This window comes from Aplysia californica, unplaced genomic scaffold (genome assembly GCF_000002075.1).
Source record: "Aplysia californica isolate F4 #8 unplaced genomic scaffold, AplCal3.0 scaffold00149, whole genome shotgun sequence".
Classification (NCBI taxonomy): Eukaryota; Metazoa; Mollusca; class Gastropoda; order Aplysiida; family Aplysiidae; genus Aplysia; species Aplysia californica.
In genome coordinates, this window is record NW_004797419.1 from 1121591 (window position 1) to 1144090 (window position 22500).

Below are 22500 nucleotides of genomic sequence, written 5' to 3' on the forward strand. Positions count from 1 at the left end.
GGGGGAATGGAAAGTGGCTGTTTGTACAGAGGTGACTGTCTCACACAGGTGGTCGTTAGAGCAGGTTCGGCTGTACTTTGATTCTTCCTGAGTGGGGTATCATTTACTAACAAAAAACCTTTCTGAAGAAGCCTACTAAATTCTATATTCTCTCAGAGGAATCATGCAACATCAAAATATAACCTGTCTTGAGGTGTAGCGGTTATGTGCTTTGCTATTACAAGCAAAGAACCAGAGTTCGATTCCCAAGTAGGGAGAATTTTTATCCAGTATCCCAGTCTTTCTCTTCTGCTAGGATGTTGTACCTTTTTGAAGCCGGGGTTGGCCTTGGACAGGCAGGGTCAAAGCATACCTCTTAATTGATCTAAATAGTCCATGGGGGTGAAAAAACACCAAAATTATTGTTTTTGTTTTAGTAGAGGTTTTACGGCGCTCGCAACTGCATAACTGCATAAGGTCATATGAGCGCCAAGGGGTGGATGTCAACAGAGAAGTCCTTACAGGGAATCAGACTTATTCTGCTCACCTCTCTAGTTTCAACAGCACAAAGTCTGCTTCGACTATCAAGGCACCCCAGAAATAGCGGGTCACAAAAGTGTGACAAACATACAAAAGAAGTAGAGGAAATGATTAGGAAAGAAGTTCAGGCACAGTTATGAGCATGACATTAATGAATCAGCCCATTTACAATTACAATTCTACTGTGCATAAGAACTCGAGATATTAATGTTTCCCTCTTTGGGAATGGCTAATTTTTTCAATAGGAAAAATAGAACCAAAAGAAACGAACCTCACTGTAAGTATCAATTCAAAGAAGAATAATAAAAAAAAGTGATTAGCAAGATATTTATTGATCAGAAATATTGTTGTGCTACATGGAACATATCATTAAGCTAAGAGGCGTTGTAAAGACATTTTTGCTCAGGAGCCAGAACAAAAGAATTGTAATTCAAACACAGAAGTTGAAATACATTTAAAATCATGTTTAAAGTTCACAGAAAAAAAATCAGTTTCAAACCAATACATCATGTACATGAGTTCGTATAATTTATAATATACCGTAACGAAAAGGATATCAGGCCATGTTCATAAACAGTCAACACTATGAAAAACAACCACATGAGAGGAAACTGAATGCAAAAGTCTTACTTATAAATATATTTATAATGAGGATTATATCAAGTCAGAACAGGGCATTTCACACGTGCTTTACATTTCAAATAAAAATGGCTCCATAATATAATTTCTAAAGTCTGGGCACAGCGTCGAATATTTTAACAGTACAGAGAACATACAGTTAGTCTCAACTCAAATATTATAAAATTAAAATATATAAATAGATCAATTTCACGTCAAAACACAAATGTCCATTTTCTGATTGCGAGAAAAATGAAGATTTCTATTCTTCACTTTGTACAGACTGAGCAGCTTTAGTTGTGATTTTGTGAGAAAAGAAGTTGCCTCTGGGATGTGCCTCACTTTCTGGATACAATAGTACTAGTTTTAATTTACTAAACTTTAAAAGTGGCCTTTGTCGCACTTTATCGTCAAACAGTTCATATATCATCCACTAACTATGCATCAAATTGGAATTTGCATATCGTCAAAAAGCAACAGTGACTTCAAAACCAACATATAATATTTTTTTTCTTGTTTTGCTGAAAATGAAAACATCTGGTAACAGACAGAAAAAAAGAAAGGCAAAAGAAACCCCAAAACCTAGAGCTTTGGATTTCTGTAGAGATGAAAACTGTTAAAAGATGATAAACAAAAAATGTTCTGCATCAAGTTCTTGATATTGTCTGATACTTTCTGTATAAATTCAAAAAACTTCTTTAAAATTAGTATTAGCATGATATCCTTTACTGGTATGCTTAAAAAGCAGGACAGTGATTGATGACAAGTGCTGAGAGTTTCGCAAATTTAATTTTGAAATGAGTGAAACAAACAAACAAACAAAAATTGTAATGTCAGAACAGGAACAAATTTGGCACGTTCTATAGTACACATCGTCACTTAGCTTTTGCAATTAAATACAGTATATATCTCATTAAGTGTCATGTTAAAAATTCTTTTCGCTTTAGATTAAGATTTACACAATTTCAGGACAGTACAATCATAACACAATTCAAATAGCTATAGCTTATGGGTTTACGGTTCTCAACGATGTGTACTACAATAAAACCAAAACTCCCTTATTATAGCTTGAGACAGGAAAAGAAAGAAGACAAGCTACAGAAAGTACTACTAGTTTACTGTGATGAAATTTATTTACACAGAATGGTCATTGAAGTGCCAGATATGTAGGGCAATGGTTTCCATTCAGATGTTACAAATGATAAAAAGACACCTTCTCAGCAGACTACATCATGAATAACATCTTACAGATAAGAGATTAGATGTCATGTTTCAAGACGAAGGTAACCTTAAAAATATCATTTTGATGTCAAAATGGAAGCAAAAAAACTATTTCTTCATTTTAGTCTGAACACCAAAAACAATATTACATAAAAAAAGTAATATGTCAAAGCAAAAAAACGTAAAAGTCAAGAGTATAGATTGTAATTCTTTCCTGCAAATCTGAGGCAAGGGCGTTTCATACCAATTTTTCAACACTTTCCTGAAAATGTATCTGATCTATGACTGTGAGCAAGAAGAAAGAGGCAAAAAGCACAAAAAAATAGTCAATTTATTCACTGAGGGGTGACAAATACACCCACTGAGGGGTGACAAATACACCCACTGCAAACTGACAAGAGGCACAATGCTTTCATTGGAAGATTAACACATACAGAGATAAACATTCAGATGTTCACATGCAATCTGCTATTTTGCTGAATGTCTGTGCCTACATTCTTTTCCTTCTTTCTTACACCTTTTTCTACCAAACTATGTTTTCTGCCTTTGGAATGACCTAAAAATGCAAAAGCCTAAGTTATTCATTCTGAAAATCTGCACTTTCACAACCAAACAGTAAACATTTTTGGGGGAAAGAAATGGCAAAGCATGTCTTCTTCCTTCACAATTATCTATTCAAGCAAGTGCCCAAGTCATCCAGATTCTGATAAACTTTACTACATGTAGTACTTCCACTACCAAACAGTAAACTATATTATCTTTGAGAAAGAAAATGACAGCAACAAAAGCAAACCAGCTTTGCTTATGAGAAAACACTAATAAAAACAGCACTACCAAATACTTCTGTCAAAAGTTCCCAGAGAGAAAAAAAAACAGGCCTATGAGCACTGGGAACTGGTGTTTACAGTGTGAGCAGGGTCATTTTGTTTAGAAAGACACTGCCAAATTTCCAATCAAAGGCAAGAAAGTAAAGAAAGGAATCATTTTGAACCTGACAACTTCCTTTCTAGTACATGTAATACTACTAATACATTCATGTCCATTTCTATATTAATTATTATCATTTATATTTTCTTACACAAAAAATGTTAAACATTACAAGCCAGTAGAGCATTACTCAATTTACAGTGTACAGGCAGCTTCAACTTACTTCTAGGATAATTGCAAGTTTCTCCTCTCATTGAGTTTTTGGTAATGGTTTGAACCTTGGACCTTTTCGGCATAGGAGGGGGTAAGTATCTGGGTCAAAAGACCAAGATCTTGAATATCTAAAAAACAGTTCATCTTAGATGACCAAAATTTCTAACATGCAGAGAGAAAATGTTTGTTTTTTGTTTTGAGACAAGGTGTTTAGCCATATAAGTACGATTTGTAGCTAACTTGAAACTGAAAAGGACACATGAAAGAGAAAGACTGATTTATCTTTGTAATGAAAGATTGTCTTTCCAAGTTTCTTGAAAAAAAAAACTGCGATCATTTTGAAAGCAAAGAACTTAACCCTATCTGGAAACCATGCACCAAAGAACACAAGCATACCTATTCCAGGCAGTAAGAGAAAACCAAATTCAGACCTCATCCAGGTGCAAACTTCCAAATACTGACAGAGACCATACTTGACTACACCACAACAAATGGCAACAAAGACTAGAAGAGCAATAAAATTAAAAGAGGCCTATACCAAAAATTGCCAACAAAAACAGGGAGCAGTTGAATGATACTCTTGTGTAGTCTGATTCTTCTCCTCCTTTACAGTTTCAGTGTCACCTTTAAACTGATATGTTCCAAGTGAAATATTGGCCCCCATCATGCAGACTCAACATCACCAACGGCAGTTCAACGACAACCTCACTTTCTCCCCTAAACTAAAGTGGGATGGAGACAAGAACCAGAATAGTAAAATGATGACAAGGATGCATATCCCACCTCACTTTAAAGACTAAAAGATTAGGATCTTCCCCGGTTAACACATGGGAAACCTCAGTTCACATTCGAATCACACCTGTGGAGGCAGGATCTTTTGAGTATCTCTATGAGATCTCCCATAGCATCGAAAAACCCAAAACAGTCTAAATTCTGATCAACATTTACAATCATTCTCTCAAAACCTGCCCTGCATGCAATATATCAGTTTGGGGTACCGTATTTTGGACTGAAGACATAGTTCTACTGCCGACAAAAGTATGTAAAGTGAGCGCTCATAACAGCAGTGACATTTCACAAGGAATAGATAGGATAAATGTGTGACGACGCAGTGGAATCAGGCGCTCTTCAATTTTTGGGCATGTAGAGTTATTGGTATCGTCTTTAGAGGTTGTTCATTTGCCTTGCATTTGATGAAAAAAAATGTCCATTGATCTTGAATAGAAGTCGAGATACTGGCGATTGAAGGAGGTGGGGAGGCCTGGTTTGAGAGGTAAAATTAGTGAGAAAAAGTGAGTTATTTGCTTAACAGTCCATGGAAATTGAAAATTTGCTTTTTATTTTGTGCCTTCAATAAACGCTTTTCAGTAAAATCCACACAGAAATGTGCTCTCTAATAGGTATGAAAGGTGTTGAACCAAAAAACCCCCCAAATTAGACAAAAATTCAAAAGCCTGTGAAAACATGCCAGTTTCTTCACTTTGATTATTTTGACGAGCGCCTGATTTCATCATACTGCCTCACGAAATCATAAATCTAATCCAAGAAAGTAGGAAAAGAGCCAGAATCACATCAGACCCTAGCCTACGGTATTAAAAATGGCCCGACTCTAGCCACTTCGCATGCTCTGTGACGTCACGAACTGAGGCAGGGTTTTCAACTGTAGGGCCTAGGCTACAACATAGGTACTCTGTGGAAGTAGGCCCTAAGCCCAGTCGATAACAGCTGCATTCTACTTGTAAGCCTACTTGTTGACGCATCTGTTGTTATCACTGTGCGATTGATTCCATTTTTGTGTCTGTAGAGTTGACTGGTAGAATGTTGTTTACACTAATATTTCTAGTATTGTTTACAGTGCGTATTTATTTCACATGGAATACGATTATTGTGCTTTTGGAATGTAGAATCTAGTAGAAAATCTAGAACCTGGACAAAATGCAGAAGCAACTACTCAAAGAGTGAAAAAGTGTCTGTATTTAGTTTCCCATCAGATGAGGAGACGAAGAGATTATGGATTGGCAAAATTCCTTGTGCTGATTTTAAACCATCTTCACTATCTGTTGTGTGTGTGGCTCACTTTGTGACCAATTCATTGTAAGAGAGGATTCAGAGACAAGACCAGACGGGAGTGTTCTAACAGTGGAGAGGACAATACCCAAACTTACTGCAGATGCATAGCCCTCTCCTATGCTGACATCAAGGTCACAATTCGATAGTCTACTATCTCACTATGCAAGGGATAATAGAGAAAAGAAAGACAAAAAACAGCAAATCCATTTCTTTGTTCATCATCATCATCCGGTGCCTTGCCGACTGGCGTGGGCGATCATGGACCTCCACTTCCACTTCTTTGTTCATACCATACCAGAATTCACTCACAACATTGTAGGCGATGATGCTGACGATGACAAAGCCCAAGCCCTCAAGGAGAAGATGGACTTCCAAGCTGAACAAATAAACCTGTGAGACATTAATTTTGGCTTTTCGTATATATGCTACAGCTCCACAAACATATTTAATGTTGAGGCAACAAGGAGGAGTGTGCCAACATCTGGGCACTTCTGAAAACTGCTGTGCCAGAGGTGCTGTATGGAGAGGGTGTCATAATACAGGAAGTGAAGCGGGTCATAAGTGGAACGAAGGATAGTGCAGCCATTTTAAGGATGCAGATGAAGATCTACAGGGCATGGTGGAGGACTTCAACGAGAGTCTGGCAAAAGGCAAGATCCCAGAGGAGTGGCTACACAGCTACCTCATGCCTCTTCCTAAACCAGGCAAAGACCACTCCAACATCAAGGGATACAGAATCATCACCATGCACAACACGTATGGAAAGATCCTGGAAAAGATTGTGGTCAAAGGCTTGCAAATTACCTAGAGAGGAAAAAGGTCCTTCCAGATGGCCTTGGAAGCTACAGACCAGGGAAGACACCTGCACAAACACGGCTGTGTTAGCCTTTGATGTATTTGAAGGGTTCCAGAGAAAGGAGGAGATAGTGATGGCTGCTATAGACCTAGAGGATGCTCACAACTGAGTCGATTACAGCAAGCTCATGGATCTCCTGATGGAAATAGATGTTGACCCCAGGTTGGTATAATGGATCTCCGACGCTGTTTGAGATGAAGGTGGCGCTGAGAAGCGGGCCATGGATGTCAAACCTTGAAGTGCCTCAGGACTGCCACAAGGATCAGCCTTATCACCGGTCCTGTTCAACATATATACATCCAAAATTGCCAGGAACGGTGTAAGTGGAGCAGGAAGAATCCTAATCTTTGCAGATGATGTGATGGTCTACGGACTAGGTCATGATAGGCTAGCGGTAGGACGGATGCTACATGACAGGCTGAGCAAGGTCGCAGATTGGTGTGAGGAATACAATGCAGTACTCAATCCAGACAAAACACAGGTCATCTGGTGCTCACTCAACAACCGTACTGTGAAACACCCTACCCTCCAATTGTGTTTGACCACTTTCTCATAGACAGACAGCATGAGTTGAAGTACCTGGGAATCACTCTGAACAGGACACTTTCTTTCCGAAAACATATTAACAATGCTGCTGTCAGGGCTCAGAAGGGCATTAATGTAGTGAAGAACTTGGCTTCAGCGGGAATTCAGCAGAGAGTTCTTTTTCTCCTAATGCAGCTGGTTGTTCTGTCAGTCATTGACTATGGTCTGGGCATCCTCTCCCTGTCCAAGATTCAGATAGACAGGTTGCAGAGAGTACAGAATGCAGCTATGAGGGCAGTCTTGGGTGGCACAAAGGACACTCGTGTTGTCTGTATGAGATACATCCTTGACCTGGCCAGCATTAGAGTGAGGCAAAAGGTGGCACAGGCAAAGCTGTACTTGAATGTTTTGGGAGATCCGAGGCACCCCTTGCATGATAACTTAAGCAGCATCAAAGGAAATAGGATCAAATGGGGCAGAAGATAAAGACTCCTTGAGGAAAGATTGTGGCATCTGCGAAATATGCAGAGGAAAGGAATGGTTTGAACTGAGCCCCGATTGCAGAAGCCTGGCCAACGTTCACATCACTATGGCTCGTGAAAGATGGGAATGTGCTGCTGTCATTAACGGGAACGACAGTGGGAACAAACAGGTTCATAGCATGTCAGGGGTCATAGAAAAAACAACTTCAAGCATGAAAATGGAGATTGAGGCCGTAACAAGAGCGCTTGGCTAGCTTCAAAATACAAGACCAAGAACTACCCATCTCATTATTGTCACAGACTCCCAGAACATCCTGCGAAGGGTTGAGAAAGGGCAGCTTAGGAGAGAATGGATGAACCCAATACAACACTCATCACTTAGAGCCATCATGTAGATATTCTGTCCTGGGCACTCTGGAGTGAAGAGTAATGAGGAAGCTGATAGGCTGGCAGGCAGTACCGTGGTTGATGGGGAGGTGAAATTTGACAAACGAGAAGTGTAGAAGACCCTGGAGGAAAAGTAGCTGGATGAAGACAGGGAGACAGCAGAACACCAAGCAATCATCAGGATGCGGGAAATGGGGATAGAGAGGGGAGAAAGAAGAAAAGAATGATTATCTGGAAAGGAAAGATGTCGCCATAATCAGATAGCCACAAGAACAATCAGTATGGATACCTTGCGGGCATTGGTGCTGGGGGAAACTGAGCACTTATGGACCTGTCCAGAGTGAAACGACATTGTTACATTGTTACCCAGGAACGGTAATACAGGTAATGTTGAGGAACACAGTTCTGACTCTTCCACATACCTCATATCTGAAAAGGCTCTCATCTACCTTCAAGATCAAAGTGGGTTTCAGGATGGGGCTCTACAGCAGGCCTACTTGGAGAAAAAAAGTCAGAACATGCCAGACATCGAGAGAAATGATACCCTGATGGTGGATGCAATTCATGTCGCCCACCAATGATCAAACACGAAAGGCAAACTGGAAGGGTCAGCCACAAACAGCAGAGTTGCCGAGGCCAGTACAGCCCAAGTGTTTAAAAACAGACGTAGTGGCTATAATGCCAGTATAAAACACAAACACCAGCTGGCTACACATTATGATTACAAATGTGCAACGTGTGTGACACAGCAGTGGGTTTACCATGGTCTCTGTCATTTCTGACAACGAGAGAATCAACAGGAATGCCTTCACTGCCCTGTGTTGAGGAGAGCTCAAATCGAAGATCGAAAACCCTTTGTGGAAGTCGAAAACATTTTTTTTTTTCGACACTGTACACCTCTTCAAATGCCTCCGCAACAATTGGCTTACACAAACGACATGGAAAAAACCTTTACGTTCCTAGCTTTGCAAGGTCAAGGGGAAACAATGAAAGCATCATTCTCCCACCTTCAGAGATTTTTTGAAGAGGAAAAATCATCGGCAGTGAAACTTGCTCCATCCCTCAACCACAAAAGCCTGAATCCAACAGTGACAGAGAAGCAAAACATTAAGCTAATGTTGAGAATTTTTAAAAAAGGAAGCGAAAATCTGGCATCCTTGCAGGAAAGAACAGAAGAACGTTCAACCAAATGTGCACTGGCACAATCAGTGGAAGGACCCCAAGCAACATTTTGGAGAGAGCAACAGAGCATCAATGGACATGTCCAGAGTGCAGGGATGTTGCTTTCTGAAACAATGAACAATGAATGAGAATTTTTATCAAAGAAACATTGCTGCTCTGAAAAATTTTGGATCTGTTTTGCAAGTCGACACTCGCGGTACAAGACAGCTCCTGATTACTGTGATTCCGCTGTGGAACATAGTAAATGTGAAGCAGCCGCACAAGAACATCAGGCTGAGAAATGCAGACTGTCGAGCCATCTCGTCATTTTCTGACGAAAACTTCAAACTGATAGAAGTCAAGTCGTCTGGTAGTGGTTCTTTGAGTGGGAGAGGAAGGGTTGAAGCCAAGACAAGGCACACTCATCTGAAACCATGATAGCGTTGAAACATACTCTTGCGGTATTTCTATTGCCGGGAAAATTCCAAACCGACAACCTGGAATTTAGGTTTAGCCGGTACCAGCAGATGAGTGGAAGTAACTACCATGTGTCAGTACAGCAGCTTCTTGAGGGTGAGAAGAAACTTAAACTGTTGAGTGTACTCAACCTGGTGTCTGCCTCAAATGGGGCTCTCAGTCTGAGAGACATCATCGAGCCTCTCGAGGAAATAAAAAGCCAACAGAGTGCCTCACAAACAGATGCAGAGTTCGACAAATTTTTTCACATACTCGGTGATCGCCAAGACTTTGATATAAACAACGAGCAGTTGAAGGCTCTTGTTTTTGTCTTTAACTACTGTGTAGCGAAAGCCTTACGCGTGACCTTCACTGTGAACGTCAGCTGCGTGTGGCAGTTACAAATGATTGACACGCGTACTGGTCAGCTCTTGACAGGGGTGGTCTCACATGGCCTTCTGACTTTGCAGTTGAAGTTGTCACTCAAGTCTTCAGGGTATTTCAGACCCTCATGGACACTGTTGAAAAAGAGCAACAATTCCTCTGCAACCAAAGGAAGCTTGTCCCTGAAGAGATTAACTGACCTCGGCAGGACATAAAAGTGCTGCGAGGAATGTAAAGTCCACTACTCTGAAATATAGATGAAGTGCTGCAGACCAGCTGTCAACATTTTCCAGGACAACTATTCCGAAGGCTTTACAAACAGAGCAACAGCAGGAAACAAAGCAGGAAACTTAAGATGTTCACAAAGAGAGCATAGGAACAACGTTGAAAGGACTGCATCTTACGGACACAAGTCAACAGTACACAGCAAGTAAGTTTGTTTTCTTTATTAAATGTTGCTAAAAACACAAATTAATCACACCTTTCTCCACCTCTCTCTCTCTCTCTCTCTGTAACATGATACTTCTAGAATAGTGAATGTTGTAAAGCATATTGTACTAACAACTGACTCTTTAACACACAACTCTTTATCTGCATGAGCATGTAGCACAATATGATGTAGAACTATGATGCAATAACAATAACAACCTAGCCACTGTGCCGTAGAGTAGGAAATGCTAGGCCCCTACGCTTGTGTGCAGAGAGCGAATGCTGCGGATCGTGACGTCAAGCGCCGCGGTGTCGGGCCATATTTAATACTGTAGGCCACGATCAGGGAAATTCCCCCCCCCCCCCCCCTCTATTGAAAAGCAAGATAAGATGGAAAAAAAATAAAGACAGAATCAGTTTCCTTGTTCCCATGGAGTAGTTTTGCCAGTCTAGAACACTTAGCAACCAATGCCATTGCATCATTATTATCGTTAACAGTATTTCCACAGTAAACCAACACGCAAAATGCAACAATCTCAAAAGAGTGAGGCTAAGACAATACTTTGAAAGGTAATGCAAAAGCTCATTAAAACAAGATGGCAACATATTAATTATGTCAGTCACTAAATCATCCCTTCACACCATGAAACCTCTTACAAGATTTTAATAATAAGTCATTACCAAGTTGCACAAATCTAACAACCCCCCACATGTCAGTTCACGAAAGTGGCCATCAAAACGTCAAAATATCAAACTCGAGCCATCCTCCCACATTGATCAGCTGAGTGTTGCTCAAGGCAAATTTTTCACCACCATCTTTCTGGCTTCTCTCGAAGAGTCAGCTTCACAGCTACAACACAGCTCATCAACCTGAGAATTGAAACAAAAAACAACAAACAAATGAACAACAGTAAAATCTTGACATTTCAATACCAATAGGACTATTGTTCCAATAATTGTAAATACACATAAATCATTGTTAGTACACATAATGACAAAGTCAATAACAATTTACAAAAGAACAAAAACTGAAAGTGTTTGACAAGTCATTGGATCCCCTGATTACATTTCTAGGATTTAAAAAAAAACATGCCTGTGTTTAAAATTAACATCTTGTGAGTGTGGGTGCACGGGGGGGGGGGGGGGGGGGGGGGGAACTTATAGACCTGGACCCTCTCAAACTTGGTTACTTTTGCACAAATTTGTGTGAGCTCATATAATGCCCACACATGCTACTGACTGGGTAGCAAAGCAGCATGATAATATATCCACACTACTTTCACTAGCAAAAATTAATGCAGTGACTTCAGCGCTCTGAAGTGAGCCTCCCCTTCCTCATCCTGAAAGTGGGCGAGATCATTTCTGGATGCCAATCCCCCAACACACTAATCTTTGCACTTGACCGGGGCATCACGGCAGTTAATATTTATTTGGTCAGAAGAAAGTCAAGCTAATGTCCCACATTAATTTCAAAATAGGAAATGACGATACAAGTTTCTCTTCCTGGATGAAAGTGAAAACAATGAGAAAGTGTTCCCCCTACATCCAAACACAATATTTTATCAAAGAAATAAAGAAAACATGAAAGGGAAAAGGCATAATTTGTCAATCATTTATCAATAAAACTTCAAGTCAGTCTAATCTTCTTAATTTCTTACAGGTTTACTTGCGCACTCTTTCAACACGAAGCTGCCTTTTTTAAGTTTGTAAAGAAAACACTTTCAACTTAAATTCCATCTCTAATGGACAACATGCAAAGTAAGCCTTTATAGCAATCAACAGTTCCAGAAAGAACTTCTCAGGTGTGTAGAAACAATGCTGCTGTGTGTATTCAAACCCAGGTCCACAGTCTAGTTTCAAACATCTGGCAAGCAAACCCAACCACTGCAAATACATTAAGTGTCTGGCTAATCAAAATCAAGACTGTTTGTAATTAGTATCCAATCTTTTTGTGGCACTTGGAATTTTCTGGTAATAACAGGTTTCCCCTGTGAAACTCTTAAAACTTTCCCAATTCATTTTATAGAGGACCAAACCATTCTCGAAAACAGTACATTTCTCTAGATCAGTATCTGAAAATGTTTTATAAAGTAGAGGTAGGCTACTGGCTGCAAAATGTTCAAAGTTGTCATAGTAAGGAAAATGAAGTAGCTATAAAGGAACTCGTCACAACATGATCCATGTAACATTTAAAATTTGCAGGTCAAAACAGTTAATAAGGTACAGCATACCAAAGAAGCAGATAACAGTTACATCTCTACACAAAAAATGTTAGTATTTTTCACAGGGTTAGTCTTTTTGGATCGAGTGATGGCCACTCACAAGACAATTGGCCCTACCTATTTTCAAGAACTGCAGAATATTATTTCTAAATGACTTCATTAACCAGCAGTGTAGTCCTCGCAGACTAAATATATGTGGCATCGTGATCGTCAAAATAATGAAATCAAAGAAATCTGCATTTTTGGGGGGCTGAGGGGCAATTTTTTTTTTCTAATTTTTTTGGGGGGCTCAACACCTTTATGTACATTTAAAAAACACAATTGTGAGGCAGTGTGGTGAAATCAAGCGCTTGTCAAAATAATGAAATTGAAGAAACTGGCTTTTTGCAATTTTTATTGAATTTTTGTTTTTCGGCTTAATACCACTGTTGTTAAGAACACATTTCTGTGTGGGTTTTACTGAAAAATGTCGATTAAAAGAACAAAAAAATGTCAGTTTTCAGTTTCCACAAACTATCAAGCATTGGGAATAACCAAACTTTGGCAGCCATAATTTTCTCACTAATTTTACCGTTGAAACCGGGCAACCTGACCTTCAATCTCAAATATTTCAAATTCTATTGAAGATAGAGATGGGCTTTTTTTTCCACCGATAGCAAGACAAATAACCAAGCTTTAAGATGATACCAATAACTCCACATGTTCAAAATTTGACGAATACCTGATTCTATCCCGTCATTACACATTTTTGAGTGGGTTTTACTGAAAAACATGGATTAAAGGCGCCAAAATGTAAATTTTCAGTTTCCATGGACTCTCAAGCTATGAAAGTTATACCAAACTTTGATGCTAATTGCTAATTTTACCTCTGAAACCAGGCAACCATGACTTCCTCCAACTGCAAATATTTTGAATTCTATTTAATATAGATCCAGGATATATCTTTTCATCAAAAAGGAAGGCAAAGAAGGAGGGGTGTTCATTTGTACAGGTGATTGTCTTACACAGGTGGCCGTTACAGTAGCAGATTCAATAGTACAAACACGAAAATCACCAACCCTCTTATATTATTATATTAAAGTTTTCCACTGCAAATATATATATATATAAACAAAATTCTGTGACCGTTAAAACAGTAGTATGACATACATAAAACAATATTGGGGAGGGGGGGGGTGGCGGAGTGGTTAGTGCGCTCGTCTCCGAAGCGGAAAGTCCAGGTTCGAGCCTCGGTTCGGACACAGATTTTTTTGCCCCCTCCTGCCCACCCAGCAGTAATGGGTACCTGACTTCGAGTTGGGGAAGTAAAGGCAGTGTGGAAAGGAACTGGCCATCCTACCACAATATGCCGAAGGCCCAAGAAGTTGTCTCACTAACAAGGCAATCCCCAATGTCCGGAAGGGATGTGGAACAATTTTACATACTGGACGCACTTGAGTGTTTGTGTAATACTATAATAAGATAGAAAGAGACACTGCACAACATAAAGGGCATATCTGCTGTTTACAATGTATTAGATGATGAAAAACCTCTATGCAGACCTGCCAACTTTGTCAAAACCCAGTCAGGGACACTCGCATAACGTATGACATCAGATTACATAACATTGGAAAAAATAATATCAAGTGAGACTGGTTTTGGTGTTTAGTAACTGTCCTCTCGAATTCCCAGGTAGCCGAATTCAGGACAGTTCCTCCAGTAAATTTGGGACAGTTGGCAAACTTGACATGTTTGCCGGAAACAAGGTAATTTAGAAAAATTGACATTATTTCTATGCCTCTTTTTTCAAGATTTAGGTACTGTGTGAGGCAGGGTTGGTGATTTTTTTAATTTTTTTAATAAAAATTTAAAAAATCGATTTTTAAAATTTAAATCAAGATTTTTTAAATTTAAATCGGATTTTTTATTTATTTTTTATTTTTTAAAATATGTCGACAGTTTGGGATTTTTGGTGGCTAACAGTAAGTTCTTTTAGTGCAAAATGCATTGTCTTTATTTTAACTAATGATAAATTTAAGCAACTGCAATTTTAGAAAGCCTTAATCTGCTAGATCTATATCAGTGAATTATGGCTACAGACAAAAAATGAAGAAAATGTCAGTCTAAAAGGAAGGGGGGGTGGGGGGTAATTATGCGTAGATAAACTTGCATTTTTATTACAGTGTGTGTGTGTGCGCGCGCTTGTGTTTGTCTAAAAAGAAAAAGAAAATGCTAATTTCAATTATGAAAAAAGAGTAAATTGAATAGATCTACAGTATTATTTTACTACTTACAGTGACAGGGGGGAAAGCAGACTTTTAAGCATGATTATTTTAGTCTACTAAACCTTATATCATCTGTTTTATAAAACCAAATAAAGGTATTCTGAATGTTTAAAGATGTAAAAACAGAATACTTTTTTAAAAAGTGATTTAAATCACTGAGTTTTATTTTTAAAATCAAGTTGATTTAAATTTTTAAAAATCAACTGATTTAAATCGACCTGATTTAAATCAACCCAACCCTGGTTTTCAATTATGAAAAAAAAGTAAATTAACAACTGTACTATTTTACAGTGACAGGGGGGAAAGCAGACTTTTAAGCATGATTATATTAGTCTACTAAACCTTATATTGTTTAATAAAACCAAGGAAAGGAATTCTGAATGTTTAAATATATGTAAAAACTGAATACATTTTTTGAAAAGTGATTTAAATCACTGATTTTTATTTTTAAAATCAAGTGGATTAAAATTTAAAAAATCAACTGATTTAAATCAACCCAGCTCTGATTTCAATTATGGAAAAAAAAGTAATTTGAATCTATATTATTTTACAGTGAAAGGGGGGAAAGCAGACTTTTAAGCATGAATATATTAGTCTACTAAACCTTATATCTGTTTTATGAAACCAAGGAAAGGAACTCTGAATGTTGAAATGTGTAAAAACTGAATAAAAATAAATATTTTAAAAAGTGATTTAAATCACTGATTTTTATTTTAAAAATCACGTTGATTAAAATTTTTAAAAATCAACTGATGTAAATCAACTTGATTTAAATCAACCCAACCCTGGTATGAGGGTGTATTGTATTGAGCTTGAATATGCTCTGAACTTTAAAAAACTAGATGAATGCAAATGCCTCTTACCTGTACTCGAGTCAGACATCTTGATCCCCACCGGCTGAATACCTGTAGAAGTGACCACATACATTGCAGCCGGTTGGTTTGAGCCTTGTGAAGGCAGTTGCACAGACCCAGCTATGTCCTCAATAGGTACAGTCAGCCCTTCGGTTTCAAGAGCACCTTGCTCCACAGTGCTCGATCCTTGCAAAATTACCTCCCTTGTTTCCCCGGCTTGCTGCTCAGGCGTGGTGACATTGCCTGGTTCGGAGAAACAGATTGTAGGTAGAACATCGCTTGTGCTAGTTGAGGCCTTCTGCTCTGGGTAAGGGAGAGAAGACGACGTCTCCGACTCCACAATCTCCTGCAGCGTTACTGTCTGTATAGTGAACTCTTCACCTTTCTCTTCCTCCTTCTCCTTCACCTCCTCAACGACCTGAGGGCAGGATTCTTCCTGCACGTGTCCAGGTTCATGACCCCTCTCCTGCACACCCACTGAAGCATCTGGCTGCTGTTCTAAGTTTTGGCCACTGGACAAATTTTCCATTTGAAATTCCACAACGCTTTGCTCCCTCTGCGAGGTTTTCATTGATTCGGCCTGTTCGTCTATGTGTGATACTAAAATTGCAGTCTCAGAACTGTCCATTTTTGAGGTGCTCACTACAGTCACTCCCTCAGAGGTCACAAAGTGCTCTCTGCTCGTTTCACTGGGATTGTACTGCTGCAACAAGACAGTATCTTGTGGTTTAATATCTTCCAACCCCTGAGTGACCGGTCCGCCTACCCCATTATTGACAACTTCAATTTGAGGCTGAACATTCGCTTCTGAAGTAGCAACATATGCCACATCATAATATGCATCGATTGTATTCTCTACTTTAATTTCTTCAAAGTGTTGGGGGGTAGATTCGATCGTACTTTGAACAGGGGTTGTTTGGTGAGGATGCTGGGGTGCTGGAATATATTGTTGAGGGGTAGCAGAATATTTATACTCATACTGAACACTCCCATGGGGCTGAATATCCATTGCATAATTCTCATGGGGTTCCGGCTTCGTATAGCATACGGTTGTCTGCTCCTGAGTCGAGACTTGCTGCATCTCAGCGTTAGAACCCACTTGGTACGAGGTCGATGCTGTTGGGTTGCTACGGAAGCCCCTGAAACCAGCGAGTTGAGCCAGAGTATTTGCCGCATCCTCAGCTGTTGGCTGTTCTTCTTCTTCTCTTGCGATGTTTGAGGAAATGCTAGACACTTCATATGTGGGCTCCGTCGTGTACAGGTGCGACGATGTGTTGGCAGTGGCAGGAGTCTCCTGGCGAGCTTGCAACTGTCCTGTTCTAGTTTTGTCAAAGACGATGCCCTGCTGAGACAGCTGGGTGAGAAGATGGGCCAGAGAAAGCTCACCACCTTCCGTATTGAGGTCCAGATTCTCCACCTCAATGACAGTCTCCCCCTGGTCATTAACGTAGATACTGGTTGGCGTGATGCCTTCTACTGACTTGCCAGCAGCAGCGACTTCTCCAGAGGAAGACATTCCACTGATAATCTGTTGCTCTGTCATGCTTTGGGGTGTCTGGAACTGAATTGTGGGAGCAACGTCAACAGTCTCATTATGATGAGCCTGGACTATAGAAGGAGGAGTAGGAGGCAAAGTCACCTGCTGCGTCTCTGAGGGTCCTGTCTGCCAAGGTCGAGGCTGACTTGGCAAAGTATCTATAAACACCGGAATGGAGTGCTTTGGATGTGGGACACGGGACGTAATAATTTTGCTACTACTGCATGGATACTTCACATGATTCCTCATTGCTTCCATCGACCCAAACTGTTGATGGCAGATAAAGCAGGTAAACGCATCATTTGCAGGCTGAAAATCTGGATGACCTTCGAGGTCGTTCTGGATTGGCACACCCGACTGGCTGCCACTACCAGCTAGGTCAGACATTTGAATACTTTGACCAAGTCTGGCTTCCACAGGGCTGAGGGCCACTGTGTTTTGCAGGGCTTTTGCCTCCAGTTCACGCCGTCGCATGAAATTGTTCACCACCCCATAACGACAAGAACGACTGTGGCGCCACCTAGTAATTGCATCGTCGAACACAGACATGCAATGGCGGCACCAAAACCGTTTGGCAGAGGGCAAACTCAGCAGATGGCAAGGATGATTTGTGGAGTCTTTGTCTTTAGGCATCTTTGTCTGTTTTAAGAAAGAAGGAAATAAGATTGAGTTGAAACAAGTTGTTGAAGTGTCACAATCAGCAGGTCTTCCCATATTTCACAGGCAGCAGATAAAGATAATGAATGAAATGTGGCAACATCGAAAAGAAATAAAAGAAGAAGATTATTATAACAGCTTGCCCATCAATCACTTGCATCCATAAGAACGTACATGGAAGGACTACTTTTGAATACAAACACATGACCTGTATTAACTTCACTATAAAAAGGAAATAATCACAAAAACAAAAGTGAGTAATAAAATCCTCTAAAAAACTTATAAAAATGTGAAAACAGGCAAAAGAAATAGCAATGACATGGGTGAATTCCAATGTAATAAAATTTCCAGTTCTATGTCCTGTAGGCAACTGTAGACTAGAGAAAGTATTACAAGTCAGCCATATAGAAAACAACTCCCCTCCCCCCCCTCAAAAAAAAAGGCAAGAGAGCATGATTATGAGTAAACCCAGCTTAGGGGAGTTGTCTGTCAGCCTAAAATCAAGGTCATAACTTTAGAATCCTGATAACTTCTTTTTTTATTCAGAGCTGTCATTAATCAGATACTAAGTCAGTCATCATCCAGTGCCAGATCTGCGACAGACATCGGCGATCATGGTTCTCCATTCATTCCTTTGTTCGGATGCTCTTAAAAAAGCTATGCTTTCCTGATCTTTCCCCGTTACCCATTTGTTTAGGTTCCCTAGGTAGCTTGCTCTGGGCCTACTCCTGCCTCGTTTGTCTTCAATTTTGCCAATGAAAGCTAGATGTTCAAGACTTTTATGTCAATTCAGGTGTCCCAAAGACTGTTGTTTCCTGATTGTTTTAAACAGTGAGCGTCCCACATGGGCTTAAAGCATCAACCTCCTTTGATTTCTTTTCCTTCCACGATATTCTCAGCAGTCTCCTAAGAAACCTCATTTCTGTTGCTTCTATTTTATTTTCACTATCTTTAGTGATTGTTCAGCATTCACAGCCATATTATAGAAGGGTTGACCATACATAGCATTTCAGAACTTTCATTTTGGTAGTCATTGAGATGTTTCTACTTTTCAAGATTGGGCTCACTTTATTGAAACTAGCCTTAGCCATTTCATTGCAATTTTTCGTTTTATTTCTGAGGAACATTCGTGTCAGATATTATATATTTATTCCTAGATATTTAAACTGTTGGACTTGATCTTTTCACCTTTGCTAATGAGATGACTAGTATCTTAAGAGTAATCAGGTGAAGGATGAGAATCCCACTTAGTCCCATATTCAATTCAAATCAAATTAAGTGAGTATAATATTCTAAAATAGATTACACAGCGTTCAAAGTAGAAACTTATTTTTATTTCTACAAATTTTCTCCCAAATAATGAGAAGAAAGGAAAGGAATTCTTACTAGCTTACTTTCATTACTATTGATTACTAATGACTAATGGTCTAAATGGCCATTTTAATTTCAATTAAAAGTAAGTTTGTTCTGGCTACGACATTTCAAGTATCTGAACAAATAACTTTGGGAGTGTCTATGTACACGGTAACCGGGCACTTAGTTTCAGGGGCCCCTTGAACTAGGTGCACGGTAACTGCTTTGCTCCCTTCATGACCTTGACTTCATTTTTTCCCTGCGTTTTGTGTGTTATGAGTGGAATGTAAGCAGTTTACAATCACAAGACCATTTTATGGCCTGTTTCCCATTATTTTGGGTCTGGATCCCAAAAATAACAAGATGGCACAGCCATAAATTTATTTCAAAACCGTATAGACTGGAAACAATTCTAATCAGAAACTTCTTCGCCCTAATCCCATCCATTTAATTATTTATGCATTGGGTCTATAGTGTTTAAAAACATCTTAATGGTTGTTTTTTAGCAAAATAACGGACACTTATTTCAAATATACCATAAATGGAAAGTCCTTTTATATATAGATCTCTTTATATATACTTGTCTTGTGGGATATGAACAGTCGTTATACAGTGGAACATGGCTATTGCGGGACTTTTGGTTCCAGAAAAAAAATCCCGCTGTAGGCAAGTTCCCGCTATAGGAAATTAGTGTTGAGTGGTACCGGTCCTTTCCCGGCACTGGGTGTCGAGTTCCGCCAATATCTGTACCAGTACAGGGAGTGACATCAGGAGGTGACGTCAGAGACTGAGCGTCTCATGTCAATCGCCACGATCAGGGCTGCCTGCACACCCCCCCCCCCCACAAAAGTCAGAATTGGAGAGACGAGCTGTGACGCAAAATTTAATCCCTTTGAAGTTTGCTGCCATGTGGGATTAAACTTTACAAGCAGAATTTTTAAAATAAATTATCGCCACTAAAAATTATTTTATTTTCGGAATCATTGTATCAAAATAAGCAAAGTGGTTTGCGTAGAACCTGATTTGAAGCCATAAAACATATTTAAACTTATGCAAACTTTTTTTGATTGTCAATTTTGAATCTGAAGTCAGGTATCAAGGTCACCCACTACGCTGGGCATCTGACTTCACAGCTGTCAGGCCTAGGCCTACACACTGCACACTTCCTGAGACCGGTAAAAAACCGTTGGTGTTGGCTCCTTCCAAGAGGTGGTACTGGAGGCCTGATGCTGGTACTGACACCTCCTCCAGTAGAACCGGGAGTTTCGTACTGGGTACCGGTACCTGTCCATCCCTAATAGGAATGCAATGGGGAATTATACCTCCCTTCCATATATATATATATATATCATAGATATATTAATAAAATTGCGCTTTAGATAGTATAGATCTGTCTTCCTTTTCTTGTCAATTTCATTGATTTTCTCGGCCTTTAATTCGAGTGAGAAGCATTTCCTTTTGTCTTTGTTGGAAGCCATCTTTTCCTCAGTCTTGTTTGAGCTGTCTATCGTACCGGTACGCCTTGTAGAACTGGTGAAATGGATACGTGTGTATGCCTGAGCATCAACGATCACAATTCAATATTCAGGAATCACACACTACACACTCTCCTCTTTTTTTACTTTTTGGCCTAGCTATGGCCTTTGTGCTCTTATAGGGTATTGAGTGCAGCGTCTAGGCTATGGCACATTTTGGAGTGGCTCACGTTCCGTATGCGCGTTTCTCCGCACCATCTCTCTCTGCCGCCTGCCCCACCTCACTCATCACTGGACTAGCCAATCACAACATTGCACCCCTGACTGCCTGTCGGGAGCCCGCCTACAGCTCCCCCCATCGCCCAACCCTTTCCCCAGCTAGAGCTCGCTCGATCTCTCCCGCTGTATCCAAGTTGGGATTTTCCTTGCCTCGCTAAACCCAAACATAGTAATTGAGTTTACATAGAAAAAAAGGGGATTCCCGTACAGTCCGGCTGTCGGGATGGTCCCACAGCAGCGGGTGCCGCTATAGGCTATACTCATGTTCTACTATACGAGGAATATTTAAGAAGTAAAAAATAGGCTTACAAATGCCTAACTTTGAGGGTCATCTTTGACCTTGACGTCAGATAGAGTAGTCGTTCATCTAGATCTGCACAACAAGGTGTTTATGACTATGAACTTGGATAGAGCGAAAAAAAAAGGCTGAGCTGAAATGGCAATTGTCAAATGTGGCCTTACACAATGCACACATCGGAGAATGTCGGAGTTTGCACAGTGCACACACAGGTTTCTATGTAGAAAGACGGTGGACCTTCCTGTTACTGTGTGTACGTGTAGACTCTGAGACTATGTGCCCATGTACGTGGACACTTCAAATATAACTTTTTACAACGACTGTAGTTTCTTTGTGAAGAGGAGAATGACAAAAGGTAGTTCTGAGGCCAGCTAGCAGGTATGGGATGTTGGGGGTTCTCATAAACATATTTCCAGGGGGGCAAACCCCCCCCCCCCCTTCCCCACTGTTGGTATGATACACGGTGGTCCACCAAAGTAAAGTTAAATCCCCTGCCCACTCTCAACCACCACCTCTCGCCAGTCGCCGCTGGCTTGCGCTGTGCGTGCGCAAAGTCGCCCGCGGAACTACCTTTGTCCGCACGTAGAGTACTATGAGTGCGTAGCTAGGCTAGGCGTGCGTAGTAATTATGGGCCGAGACGGGTGGTCCGGTAAAGTACAATCCAGCCTGTGTTTGTAACATTTAATTTTACTTTATAAATAGAAAGCTATGAAAGATAGAGCGTTGCCGTTATTTTCATCATCGATTAACACACTTCAACGGTATTCATGGGGAAAACACGTTTCCAGGCGCGCGCGCGCTGGTCACCAACAGTACACACTGAGTGGTCCAGGCGGCCTGCCCGGAACATCCGATGTAGATCTAGATCTAGTTGGTTGCTGATAAGATTCGCATCTCAGCACAGACACAGGACAAGGAGTGATCTAGATCTCTAGATCTAGATCTAGATCTACACTCTCCTCACTAGACTCTAGAGTCTAGATTCCTGATCCAGTGGTTTTTGACAAACAAAAGAATACATTTTCAGAAATGTGTTCCACAGAAACAGCAGTAAATATCAAAACTACAAGTTCAACCTATTGAATTAACATGGTGAGGGAGAAGCCTATCAATCTTCTCTTTAATTGCCACAGACTGGATCTAGATCTAGATCAAGATCTAGACTCTAGAGATGCAGATCTCATGACGGAGCAAAGTCAGCAGGCGATCCCGGTTGTGTTATCGTCAGCCCGTAATGGCCACATTACTCTTTCCGTTTCGAAACGAAATTGAGCAAATATGACAAACATAACTAGAAAACCAGGGTGCATTT

General features: G+C 40.2%; 1 protein-coding gene across 1 annotated transcript in view; it reads right to left on the reverse strand.

The window, feature by feature from the left end:
- Window positions 1-10736: 10736 nt before the first annotated feature.
- The window catches only part of LOC101854252, an 11911-nt gene continuing 147 nt past the window's right edge, over window positions 10737-22500 (reverse strand). Inside the window, exons 2-3 of the mRNA XM_013081869.2 lie at window positions 15598-17764; window positions 10737-11118 (exon numbers count right to left, since the gene is read on the reverse strand). Of these exons, the coding sequence (XP_012937323.2) occupies window positions 11114-11118; window positions 15598-17758 (2166 nt within the window). The 5' untranslated portion in view covers window positions 17759-17764 and the 3' untranslated portion in view covers window positions 10737-11113. The remainder of the gene's footprint in view (window positions 11119-15597; window positions 17765-22500) is intronic.